A 13,508-nucleotide genomic window follows, 5' to 3' on the forward strand; every position below is an offset into this window, starting at 1 on the left:
AGGAATTACTAACTTTGATGTTAGTTTGACGTTTCTAAACCGTTGCACGCTGCTACGCCGTGTCTTGAGCACGCTCTATGTTCGCATGCCAGACACGTTCCTCATCTCGTGCGCATATGTCTAACGACTTCTGGCCACGTTTTATCATTAGCCGTGTGCTATTAATGTATAAGGTGTGTTTATTTGTCTTCGCAGGCTTCGAGGATCTAGTCTCTTGTTCAAGGCAATCTTCGTCAGATGATATTGCTCACCTTACACACAATAACTTTTCATAACGCTCTCCCAGCTTCATATAGGTTGCGTTGTACACCAATATGCTACACGACGAAGTTGTAAGTGATCGCGCTTGGAGCCGAGCCCTGTTCAAATGAGCTTATGAACCGTCCAGGGCGCTGAACATTTCTTCTTCAGCAGAAACGGATAATAATAAGACAACTTAGCTCTGCGGAAGACACGGGAAAAGTATGCGAAGAGCGCGAAAAGCTGCCGGCCATTGCAATGTACCATATTACACGTGATAGTTGAGGGTGCTTTGAGACGTGAAAGTTATATTGCAACCTGTTACCGTGAGCTATATTTGATTTTGTATCCCGTCCAACCTATCACGACAATGTTGGTGCGTAGTACTTGGACAGTGTCATGACTTAGGAGTGTTGTCATACGCTCTCTTTCTCGCGGCTCCCTTTCTCGCCCCTAGTACAGCGTTGTCAACTGGCGATTTTCTCTGGTTAACATCCCTGTCTTCCCTTTACCTTTCTCTCTCTCTTTCTGGCCTAAGGCAAGCGGATGAGAGAGAGAGAGAGAGAGTAATTGATTTTTCTGAGAAAAATAAGGTTTAAAAGCGATGTTAATAAAAGCATGCTAATAATTACGGAAATGGAGTTAAAGCACGCCGTAAGCTATGATAGATGCATATCGGGGCGGGTGTAGAAAGAGGTTGGGGGCTGTCATTCATAAAAGGACTGCGGAAAGGAGTAAGAAGGCAGCGAAGGATCAGTCAATATTTGTGCTTTTGATCGGCCACTAACGCAAGCAAGTCATCGGTTTTCTTTTCTTTCTTGTGAGCTTCATAATCGTAAACGTCCACGTTAGCTAGGCTATACCGCTCGACACTGTTAGGCCATTTTCTATGCACCGTGTGCCGTTTGCATGCTGCGGGCATTTCATCGTTAGCGCGGAGTCAACGTAGAAGTGGGTAAGTCATTTTTATGGGGCACCATTTCATTTTCCCGCGAGCCGTGATCCGCCAAGAAATCTCCGAACTCCCGGTAACGTAAAACTAGCTGTCTAATTCAATAAGGCTTCCCTGGCTTTTTACCCGATGAGGCGGAGAAAAAAAAAATACAACGCAGCCAGTTAGGGCGATTGATTTGCGCTGTACTGCGCCCCGGGGGCCATAACGTTTCCTGAATTTCAAATTAACTGCGGAGGCGACGTTTTTTACTGAACCTCGGAGAGGATCGGAACCCTTAAGCACGAAAGAACTTCGCGAAGAACAAAGCTATTCACTTACTGGCTTAGGTTTCGCGGCTTCATATTCTGTGAGTATGGTCAGGCCCGAACTGCTAAAGAAGAAACGGAAACAAAGGTTCATCATCCGGAATATAAAGCTAAACAAGAGCAACAGATTAAAAAATAATAATGTAATGGGGGGTATAGTTGTTTGCGCACACAGGATCGATATAGCCGCACTACTCTGGTGCAGTCACGTACCAAGAACCCCGTATCATTTAATGAAATGCAGAAACAATACCAAAGCAGCACCGATGCTTTTAGTAGGTGGCTTCTTTGAAGCACCTCCGAGATTTAAAAAAGCAACAATTAAACGAACTAAACGAATATGACAGACCCCATCTCATGGTGGCTGTCGACGGTAATGCGATTAGCGTTGAAACATTGTAGGTATAGAACGTATTGGCAGCGCACAAGGCGTGTATGTACAGACGGAATCACACTTGTCTAGAGCTGTGGAGCGCGTGGCTGTGGAGGCTGTTGTTGTCCGCTGCTGCTACCTCACGTTAGCTACAATCTTCGGTTCATGCTTGAATTATAGCACTAGGACCTAGCATGCAGTTTGACAATGTTAGGCATCATTACGGCGTCGGTCTTTTGCATATATCTGCAGGAAACGGCAGCTGAAGCGGCCGGCTGGGTGCTCTAGACAAGTCTGATTCCGTCTGTAAGAGCAGTCTACTGCAGCGGGGCTCCTCTCTCGTGCTTCTTTTTGGGCGTGCTGCGCCATCTACTGGCGCTACCAAGGAAATGCGCGCGTGGCCTTAAAGATGTGGCGTCGCGCCAGTGCGTGCCAACGCTGAGAATTTTTTCACCGCTCGCCGCATACCCAGTGGTCGTGTACCCGCTGATCATGTGTTGTTTAAAGGGGTCCTTTGAAGAGCGGCATATGCTCGGGGCTTTTATGGCATTGCTCATCCTTGAATGGGAGGTATCTGATGACGCCCAGGGGAAGCAAGAAATCTTTTTTATGGTATTTCGACAGTCATCCTAAAATAAAACTTTATCCCAGCAGTGCATTAAACAAAAACGGAGTGCGATGCGATTTAGTCGGGACTTTTGGTCTCCGTACTATATGGCGGAGTAGAATGAAAATGTGTCATGCTGATCTTGATGCGTGTGCTGGGAGTGAATGTTTTAAAATCTAATGAAGCGCATGTAGAAACTGCTAGATTACAGAACACTGTACACTGTTACAGAACACTGTTACAGAACTTGGCGGCAAGTTATTTTTTCGTCCACTTTGCTTTCTCTACATTTATATCCCAGTTACTACATATAACGTCCCCTATACTTTCCTTGGCATTATTGTCTCTTAGTTCTCATTAATGTTGTGTCTGACAAAAAAAAAAAACAAGTCCTTGAAAGTCGTCTTTTTTCCTTCGAACACTGCACTGGGCTTTTGAGGGATACTAGTTACGACATTGACATTGAATATCCATCTGATGAGGTTTTATCATTTCCTGGCTTTTTGTATGAGCTGCTGACATGTATACTGCACCATCGTGAATGTTGTATTCTCGGCCTCCCGTTGACAAATAAGAGAATTAAAGACAGAAAAAGAATTCGTGGCAAAGCTCGCTAGCGTCTGGGCTGATGTGCTTGAGAGGCTCGTTTGATGTGACTTCGATTCCACCCAGCACAAGAAAAGCTTTAGCTGTTTTAATTTTATTGAATAGGTAACGGAAAAGCTGTTAGACACCCAGACAGTGGCAGGAACGAAATAGTTGCGATAGGTAGCCGACGAACGCTAGCTGCATTAAAATTAGAGGTTGCCATGAGTACAGCAGTGCAGGAGCTGAGCTTTACTCTAAAGCTCCATCTGATCACAGAATAATTTTAGAATTCTCGAAGAAATACATTTTCAAAATTTTCCAGCCTTCGCGGTTTATAGCCTTCGAAAATCAAACACGTAACCAGAAGCTTCCTTTCGTTCTCTGCTATTTTATTGCGCTGTCAGTTTCCACGAATTGCGTCCTAGAAAAGATCCTACCTGTGTCATATTTCGGCTGTTTGCTGGATTATAGGATTCACAACTGACAAAGAGGCTTCCGTTCCCTTCATTTGCATATTTGTGTTATTTCTGCGGCACGAGAATTTTCGACTTAGGCGTCGCTGAAAACAACGTGTCGTCGCAGTATAGGCGTTGAAAATTTACTTTTTTTATCCCCAAGAGAAAAACCCACCTGTCTCGAACTGGAAGTGTGGGATAAATGGAAACTGGGATTGGCGGACGCCGTCGGAAAGTAAACCCCCTCCAATACTCGATTCAAGCCTGGCGTTAGAAACGAGTTCCCAGACGCCGAGCTCTTGTTTTCCCGCCCCTATGTACGTCTGAAGACGAGGAATCCAACGTTCGCACCAGAATAGCAGAATTCGCCGGCGATTTCCCAACTGGATACTCCGAAGGCACCCTTGTTTCGTGGGCTATAGCGCCGAGAAGAAGACGTCCTCGCTACGACTATTCTGCGCTTTCGGGAAAGGCGTGTTGCTACGGCCGTCTTTTTCCGACGCTCGAAAATTCAATTTTGATCTCCTCGCGGCTTTTCTATAGGCTGCCGACAAGTCCGTGCCTTTGCTGTGAGGCAGCTTGTTCTGTACATTCCACAGGATGACTGCTCTTGTTTCCTTTTTTTTCCTCTCGTTTACTGTTTTTTCGTTTTAATTCCGACAAACGCGCCTTTGACATGTTTTTGTTGTGCGTAGGGCTTTAGAATATATTCTGAGGAGAAAACATGGCTTGTAAGGGACCGGAGTGGCTAAGTAGCGATTCGTAGTGAAAATGTGCTGCTTCTCTGCGAAACGTTGTTGATGAAAATTCTAAATTAATCGGGAGCCATTCACTACCGTGTGACTCATAATCGTATCGTGGTTTCAGCACGTAAAAAAACTCAGAGTTTAACTGTAACATTTCTGAAATTACAGGCATAGCTACAGTGCTATAAAATGCCTGTGATCTTACGCAGCATCATAGCAGGAAAAGAAGCATTCCGGAAAGAAGGCATGGTGCAGGACGCACCGTTCCCTACACCGAAGCTAATCTGTCCGGCAATTTACTGAAGGGACGCCGTTGCAGGAACTAACGATAACGCTGCAGCACTTTTCTTCTCTGAGTCTGCCCCGAAAATTGCGCCCAATTTCGACGTCCTTTGAAAGACGTTCTCTTGCAATGCGCGACGAGTGACTTCTAGCTGCTCCCTCTGATGCGCGGCGCGAACTGGACGCACGCGTACTTTAATTGCGGTGTCTCCTTAGAATCTCCGAGAAGGACTTTCGACGGAAGGCCCGTGCTCTCTCGTAATGAGGACTGGGGAGTCCTCGTCGCTCGCAATTTAGAAGTCGTTATACGCCGGCCGAAAGACGGGCCGGCACCGCGGCTTGCCCATGGCTTCAAGCGCGCCGCCCTCGATCGAAAATTGCTCTTGAAGCGGCTCAAGTCGTATTGTAGCTCTCATTCTCATTAACAACCTGCTATTGAATAGGTGGGGCGGTGATGATTTATCACGATTTTCACGCACTTGGAGGAAGAGTTGGGCCGGGCTGCTTTTTAAAATGCGTGGTTATGTCGCTGCGAAAAGGTCCTGGAATACTTTTGTAACTTCGCTGACGGTGTGGTAACGATTCTTTACTGTATGTGCGTCGCCAACTTTCTTGAAACCGTCGGAAACTGTGTGATTCTGCTGGTTTTTGGAACTAAAGTTTCCAGCGACACCTTTTCTCTCATACACATCTGTGGAAAGGCAGGGGACTGCTCGCTTTCTCTCTCTAAAGGTACCATAGTTTGCCCTGGAGCGATGGAATTCGCCGGCAGGAAGGGAAAGCACGCTTGTGCGTGACAAGGAATTACGCATAGCCCGCGGCAGGAAGCGCGCGGAGCGAAGTGAGGCGCCCCGGGCGTGCCGCTGTCGTATAGTAGCAATGAAGCGACGTCGGTGTATCGTCGAAGAGTAGCGACGAGAATGACGAAGCAGGAGAAAGGAAGGGCGGCAGCGAACAGGAAAGAAGATACGGGACTGGAATCCAGACAAAGATGAGGGCGAGGGTGGTGGCGGCGACGGCGACCTCATATGGCGCACTGCAGCGGCAGTCGTCCGCATTGATCCCGCGTGCAGCATCTTCCTCCAGTCCTCATATTTTGTTCCCGTCTCCCCCATTCATTCGCACGCCTTCGCCGACGACGCCGCTGCCGCCGCAACCGGCGAACTGTCCTCCTCTCTTTCTCTGCTCACGTCTTCTCTTTCTCCCTTTCCTTCTAAGGTACACGTATACTGGAGCAGGTGGTACGGGTACTTTCTCTTGCGCGCTCTCTCTCTCTCTCCATCCCTTAGCGACAACTCCTTCTCCTCCGCTTTTAGCGGCGGCGTGGTTTGGGTGACGTGTCGCGGCTCCCACACAGCCTGTTTTCGGCCCCGCGGTGCCTGTGAGGCAGGTCCCTAGATGTCTCTGAGGGACAGGAAGAAAAGAAAAGATAAAGTGACCGGGATGTAACGTAACGATTTTGGGAGGGCCCTGTCGGTCCCTGAATGTGGTCCCTTTTTTATTATTTTATTCGTTCTTTCGTAACGTTCCCTCACTCTCCTCCCTTTTTTCTTGCACCAGCAGCCGCGGGCCTCCCAAATTGGTTTCGACCTCGCTCAATAGGTCCGCGGGTGGTAGCAGCGGAGGGAGGACAATGGCATCCCTGATTTTCACTTTGCGGTGGGCCACGCGGAGACTTGGGGCCGTCCTTCCCTTGGAGATGCGGGAACGACTTGAAGAGAGCGAGCGCAGGCAGGCAGGCAGGCAGGCAGGCAGGCCGCAGGCTTCTTGGTGCGCGATGCACGGCGAGGAGAGAAAGTGGCAGGGAGATTGGTCAACCGACTGCGCCTGATGACCTGCCTGCTCGCGGTGTATAAGGCGAGAAGTCGGCGCATGGGAAGATGCGGAGTGGCTCGACAATTTCTGGCGGTTCGCGCTGCATAACATATGGGAATCATTGGTGGAGCTTTACCAGCGTGAATAACCGTGGAAGTGAGCCGAAACTTGCATACTTGCGTTCCTTGGATTAAAAGTGATGAGCGTTTTTGCTACTCAGTTGCTTCCACTACTGTCCGCATCTCGACAGCCAAGCATTTTCTATCATGAATCTGTACCAACTAACTTCTATGTCGACAATCGGGCTACGCACTGATTGTACTTTCCTACTCTGGAGAGCTGGAAACCGTGGACGGAAATTTTAGTGATTCGCCAACGTGAATAGCTTTGGCGACAAGTGGCGCACCGTCACCAGCAGGCATAGGTTTCATAGCATGAATAAAAGGCTACCATATTTCTTTTTTCTCCTTGAATTAGAATACGTACTGTTATAAGTACCTATAGCGACTTGTGGTATTTCAATTTCCTGCGTCGATTTCTGTTTTGAAATCAATTTATTTTCATCTCCTTACCTCTTTGAATCCATTTTCTTTTCTATCTCGTGCAGCGTAACAAACCAATCTTTTCCCGCTAACCTTCCTGCCTTTCCGTTGCATCTATTTCGTTCTCTCTCTACCCATAGCTTAGAGTCATCTTTAGTGAGAAACCTGAGGAGAAATGCGAATGCTTTGTACAGTGCTTACGGAATGAAACGCGATTATTTATGCCTAACTATTGTACATACTATTGTTTCCAACGTCTTCATTTCGTGTTGCATCGGTGTATTAATGTATAGGGCACTTGCAAAAAAAAAAAAATTACGGCACGTACAAACGGAAAATTTGTCCGAGAATGTTTATGCCAGAGAGGCGCTTATACCGAAATGTGTGCATCATTCATATCAACATCTGGTGTATACCAGTTTTCTTTTGTTAGCATGCATTAAGTATCGAAAATTTCATTGCTGGGTTTTGGGCAGGTGCTCATTGATGACCTCTCGCTGTAAGGACAGCTTGCTAAAGGAAAATGAGAAACAACCATGACGTTGAATGAAGTTGTGTTGGCTGACCAGTGGGGAACAGCTATCTAATGTTTAACGAAAGGCTTTGTGGATTCAACCCGTGGTGCAAAGTTAAAAAGAGCTTTCTCATTTTTTTACAGTTGTGTGTATGCAACCCATTATATACTTTCACCTGCGCATTTCATACGCGCGGCGCACATCGTGACGCTACTAAACAGCGGATTACTTGTTCGTCTCGGTCAGAAAGTTACTGCAAAGCAAAACTCAAACTTCGCGATGGCGTTTCATTCGGTAACTCGCAAGATAAAGCGTGTCGCTGGGAAGAAAGTGGCTCGGACGCCTTTCACGTTGTGTCTGACTTAACTCTTCCCCGCAAAACAGTCGCCCTTTACAAAGACTTGAGGGCGCGCCTATATAGGAAGCTTGGGAGTATAGAAACGAGGCGTGCTTAGGAGCGCGATGGAGAGTTCTCAATGAAATTAGACCGGGGCCTCCGCTAATTGTTTTAAATTTGCATCGCGCCTCCCTGGAAGCAAGGAGCGCGGCACCAATCGAGTTCTATGCGGGGAAAGAAAAGAGCAAAGGCGGACTTCAGTTCAGGATGTTCGGGGAACCGAAGCCGTTCTTCTTCAGGCAAGAAGCGCACTACTGCATGCATGTGCTTTCAAAGGGCTCATTTAGTATGCACGAGTTCGGCGATTGGTTTGTATTGTGTTTCAGTTCCGGAATGTTTCTTTTCTTTTCTCTCTCTCTCTTCACTTCCATTCTCATTTTGAACCTGCGCTCCTTTATATCTACGCGGGAACGTTTCTCGATCAATGTGTAGCCGGTGTGTTACGTTTTTCTTTTTTTTTTTTGCTTTACGACAATCTTGGTGCCCTTTTCAGTTATAGCCTGCTGCTTCCAGTTCTTCGAGAGGGGGAAGCCATATTGGTTAATCTCATTAATGTTGCTTTGAAAGGCAATTTAGGAAACAGCGACTCTTTCATGAGCCTCGTTTGCATTCCTGATTACGCATTTAGAGTTATACCGTGGCCCGTTTCGGCGCATTCTTCCCGCTAATTCGCGCTATTGACCTTTCCGATATCGAGGATTCTTCGTCGTACGTTTTATCTTATAAATCAGTGGTGCGCTTTTATTGATGTTGCTGCCTAGACTTGATATAGTGCGAGGACATTTATAATCTGGTTAGTCAGTATAAGGTAATATTGTTTAGTTTCCGCCTCCGAATTTTAGTTACTGCCTAACTTTTTTGTTTGACAACTGTACGAGTTATAGATACTAATGTGAAAATATTCTTCTTCTTTACAGATAACAAAGTGAAGGGTGAGTGTTTTATACTTTTGCACGCATCGTCGATGATTACGCCGTTTCGCTTGGTGTGACGCATGATTCCTTTATTGTATCTTGCATTGTGCATCGCGCTTAGTGGACAGGCTGTGCAATTTCTGCTGTTCCAGAATAGCTTTTCAAGGTTGCCCCTTTCAGATGCGGCGGGTGTTTGTACTGGTAAATAATCTCACTAACGAAATTTATTTCAACGGTACTTGAGCCCTACATCTTCTGAAGTTGAGTGCTTCATTGGAACCGTTTATGACTATATTGAGTTGTTGAGTGGCAAATAACTGACCGGAACCTAGAATTATCACTATCTGAAGCTACATCGTTTTCTTCTTAAGCGGCAGTTCCTTACTTCATGTACGCGATATCGCAAATTCATTTATCAAAGACGATAGTGGCTGTCACGCTTTTCAGCCACTGAGAATTATGCCCCCTTGACACGCCCGCTCTGTGCTACCAAAGAGTACTTGCACCTTCTGCACGCAATTTCTTTCCCGACAAACGAGAAACGTTTTCTACCCAGCTTCATTGCACAGGCACGGCCGCACAGGTATCCGATATGCGCAATGCACCCAACTATATGCGATATTGTTAGGCTATTTCTTATGCCTACATTGCGGATGTGTTCGCCGAGAGATTCCTGTCTAAAGTATCAGTTCCAAATCTTTACTGCCCTAATTGTAACAGTGTTTGCAACTAATTCCACCTCTTAAGGTCTTGGGCGTTTGTGGTCACCAATGTAATTTTCTTTTTCCAAATTTCTTTTGTTTCTTTTGCTCGCCTTATTCTTGGAGCATGTTAGCGTAGATATGTCTTTTGGTTTTGTAGCTCTTGCTCCGCAGCGTTAGCAGCGTCGCTGTGAACATAAGAAAAATAATTAATACCGGCCACCTGCTGCGTTTATACTTACTGCGTTTTGCTTGCGCGTACCTTACCATCACCTGAATGGAACGCGAGAGTAATTAGGTTGTCACGCGTCATCGCGGACGCCCGACGTTCTGTGGAAACTGTCCCGCTGTTTTAATTCACGTTGCGCTGTGCACAGATTCAGTCTTACCGAAGCGTAAAAATGATAATGCCCTTGTGCTTCGCTACGTGGTGTTACGTTGTTCTTGACTAATTACGATGCGTGCAGCGCAACACACACGTATACGCACACAAAATGGGGAAGAGGGCGAGAAATTAACTTTCACAGGCGCGTACCCGCAACAGAATGTTTGCGTAAGGAAGAAGTCGCAATGGCACACGGCCGCCCCGTGCAGACACGCGCACAGCAGCGCGCCTGGCGTCTCGGTTGAGAGAACAAGGTTTAGGCTTGATGTGCTTAGCGGTGATGGCGGTCTCTCACTGACACGAAAGCTCCTCAGCACCTGTCTCCCCCGATGGCCATATTTGTATTACAGAGACGAAGGCGCACTCAGGGGCAAATAAGCCCTTCCTTGGTCCACCCTGTGTTTTTTTTTTTTCTTTGCCTTCCCGTCGAGGCGGTGCGTAACATAGCACCGCTGTTTAGAGGAGGCTAGTGGTGAGTTGGCTGTCAGGGCCGAGATTGTGTGACGCCAGTCGCCAACGTGCGCTCTATACAGGCAGCTCTTGCTGCTACCGCTGCTACTGCCACCGGCGCCGTTGCCATGGCGAAAGCTGACCGCGGGATATTTGATATAGCCGACAGCAACAAAGTGCCGTGTGACGCGGTACAGCACTCACGCTGTCTATCGCAGCGCGCTCAGCCTGTCGCCCACGTCAAGGTGAATGGGAGAAGGAGGCGACAGTGTATTCGCTGCGCCAGCCATACAACAAGAGTCTCGGATTGCGACGAGCCACAGGTCTTGCTTCGTGGTGACAAGCACTCTTCTTGGCGCCACCCCCCTCCCCACTCCTACCCGAATCTCACCCATTTTGCCTAGCTAAGCAGAAGTGCGCATAAGTAAAAGAAGTCTGGAACCAGGCGAAGCACTTAGCCCGTCCGTCGGTCCGCCACTGATATCGAAGACGTGCAATTTGTCTGTTGCCCTTTGTATTTGTTTTCTGCGCTATACAACCTGAAGACCATGAAACAACAAGCATTTCCACTATTTTGACGCAGTACGAAGCCCATTTTCGTCGTTACCGAGGGTCGGCTTTCAGACGGGAGCGACGAATAAAAGGGAGCGCGCCGACGAATACAACCCCCGAACTCTGGGGAAACCGCGCCGCTTGTCTCTTTATACGGATCATGTATACTGTATGTAAGTTAGGAATTTGTTGTCGACTCTGGTTGCGAAGCTGCTCGGATCAGTAACCGCCGAACCGTACTCTTTGTTCGAAGGTGGCACGTGGCTTCGAAAATAACGTGCTGTCCCACTGTGTGCTAACCCGCCATTGCAATGACGGGGTTGTCTCAGCTAACCCAGTGACTGGATTGTCTCAGCTAATGGGATCGTCGGAAAACCTGCACAAACTCTTACGTGCGTGTACAGTATACAGCGTTTGGTGTAACGCACTTATTTGCCTGCGTATTTATGACACTTGGGACACGTAGGTTGCAGGCTGTAAAACTATTTTGCCTGAAAAATGATAAGAATAAGAAAAGTGTTTAAAAAAAAAGGACAGCGTCGCTCGAACAATCTAACAAGTTAACCATCTTACAATCGACAGATTTTAAACGCAGCATATCGTAAATTACCCTATGCGCATGGCTGAAAACTTCTGCTTGAAGAAGCGTCGTTGAGTGACATTCTGTATTACTTTTATTTATTCCTTTTTGTCGTGCGTGCGCCCGAAGGCACGAGAAAATAGATTCGTGCGTGCGTACGTGCGCACGTATGTATGTATATATGTATGTATGTATGTATGTATGTATGTATGTATGTATGTATGTATGTATGTATGTATGTATGTATGTATGTATGTATGTATGTATGTATGTATTTTACATACGGTATGGTTATAATAGGGCTCGCTCCGAAAGTGGGTGCACATAAAAATTCAAATCAACGCAACTTCAGCGCTTTCTGAATATCATGGCAGAAGAAAGAGGTACTCAATATGCCGCGAAGTATATACCTATATCGGTAAAAAAAATCATTGCCGAGGTTTTTTTTATCAAAACTGAGCTTTAATAGGTGACAAAGTACCAATTTTCTCTTGTTGTCTTTTATACAAATTCACGATACTATACGTATACGTGCATGCGTAACGATATGCACCTATATGTTGCGTACGTCCATACGAAATGCTACGCTATAGAGACGCAAGCTCTCGTCGCATGGCATATTGACTCGTTGCCGGGAAATGTAACGCAAAGCGAACCAAGCCCTTCCTCTCGTATTCCTTCTCCCCTTCAACGTTTCCTGTTATCCTCTTTCAAGATCGGAATCTTCCAACATCAGCTTCTCGAGCGACGGCATAGTTTTTCCCTTACGCTGTCTTCTCCGTCTTCAACTGCTTTCGACTTACGTTTTCTGGAGCAGCTGTCGCTGGATTGCTGTATAAGACTGCTCCGTGTGGCTATTTCTCTTTATTTTTGTCTTTAAATTTGTCTGTTTGTCCTATGCTTTCTGAATTCCGTGCTCCTTCGGTCAAAACAAACGGGAGCCTTTCGTCAGCGTTCCGACTTCTCAAATCCCCTAGCTTTGATGCACAACACAAGACGTATTGAAGTCCTTTGCCTTCTGGTATCCTTCATTGATTTGTCTTATGTTACTCTATTCTTCGTACCCTTGCTTCTTTTTCCCCCCATTCGCCTTCCTCTTCGTCAGCGCTCGAATCGAAAATGGTTGCTGTGGTATGCTTCTTTTTTTTTTAGATGTATTATGCCTATCTTCCTTACCTTTCTTTTGCATTCATCCATGGCATTGCCTGACGTTTTCAATAACAAATCCTTCGCGATCGAACTTTTGTCCCCCAGCGCGAAGTCGCGACGTGGAATCGAGGGCGTCTTCGCGTCGAATGTGCTGACTGGGATGGCGGCGCCGCCCAAAAGCTGCGATCTCGAAATGCACTTCCTTTCTTCTACGTCTGTTCGTTTCCTTCGCTTCTTTCGCTACCGCGGCTCTACCGGGCGTTGAGATGAAAAGTGCCGTGGTGGCCGTCGCGACTTTTGGAATCTTTTTCTTCTGTAGGTTTTCTAGATTGTGCGCTTCTTTTTAGCTACAAGAAAGAAAAAAAAGATGCCCTGGACTCTCAGAGAGCATACACGGAGTGGTGAACAGCCGGACGGCGTCAGCGGAGATCTGTTGCTCGTTGTCACCACGTCCGCGCACTCTGGCTATTCTCACCGCTGCTTCTGTTGCTTGTTGCTATTGGCGAACGATGCTTTTTGTGTTCTTATCTCTGCGCAGAGTCCTACTGACTGTGTGCTTCTTTTGTTGCCTTGTTTTGTCCTGGACAGAACAAATTCGTCTTTTATTTCGCCGTTCTTACGTTCCGTCTTTTACGTTTCGACGACAGCTACAGCCGCCTGAATAATAATAATATTCAGGCCTGGAAGGCAGCGCTCGACGAAGTCTAAGCACACCCTCGTTCCTGGCAGATAACGACAGAACTTGCTATCAAAACTTTTAATTTAGTAAAACAGTTACAATAAACGGATTACACTTTTTCTTCAGTTACATATTTTGGTGATATAGTTCGATTACATAGTTCTAGCCGTAAAAGGCAGTGGCGTGCGACCAGCCGCTGCACTCAGCTCCGCTCAACTCCAGATCTTGCCACACCCCCCCTCGTGACGTAGCTGCCCAGTGTTCTGAGACGATGATCC

The 13,508-nt window shown here is 46.8% G+C and overlaps 1 protein-coding gene across 1 annotated transcript in view; it reads left to right on the forward strand.

Moving 5' to 3' along the window:
• The window catches only part of LOC119387134 (proline-rich protein 36), a 201,666-nt gene that overhangs the window by 80,479 nt on the left and 107,679 nt on the right, over window positions 1–13,508 (forward strand). The window contains exon 4 of the mRNA XM_037654442.2: window positions 8,738–8,752. Within this exon, the coding sequence (XP_037510370.1) occupies window positions 8,738–8,752 (15 nt within the window). The remainder of the gene's footprint in view (window positions 1–8,737; window positions 8,753–13,508) is intronic.

This window comes from Rhipicephalus sanguineus, chromosome 3, assembly GCF_013339695.2.
Source record: "Rhipicephalus sanguineus isolate Rsan-2018 chromosome 3, BIME_Rsan_1.4, whole genome shotgun sequence".
Classification (NCBI taxonomy): Eukaryota; Metazoa; Arthropoda; class Arachnida; order Ixodida; family Ixodidae; genus Rhipicephalus; species Rhipicephalus sanguineus.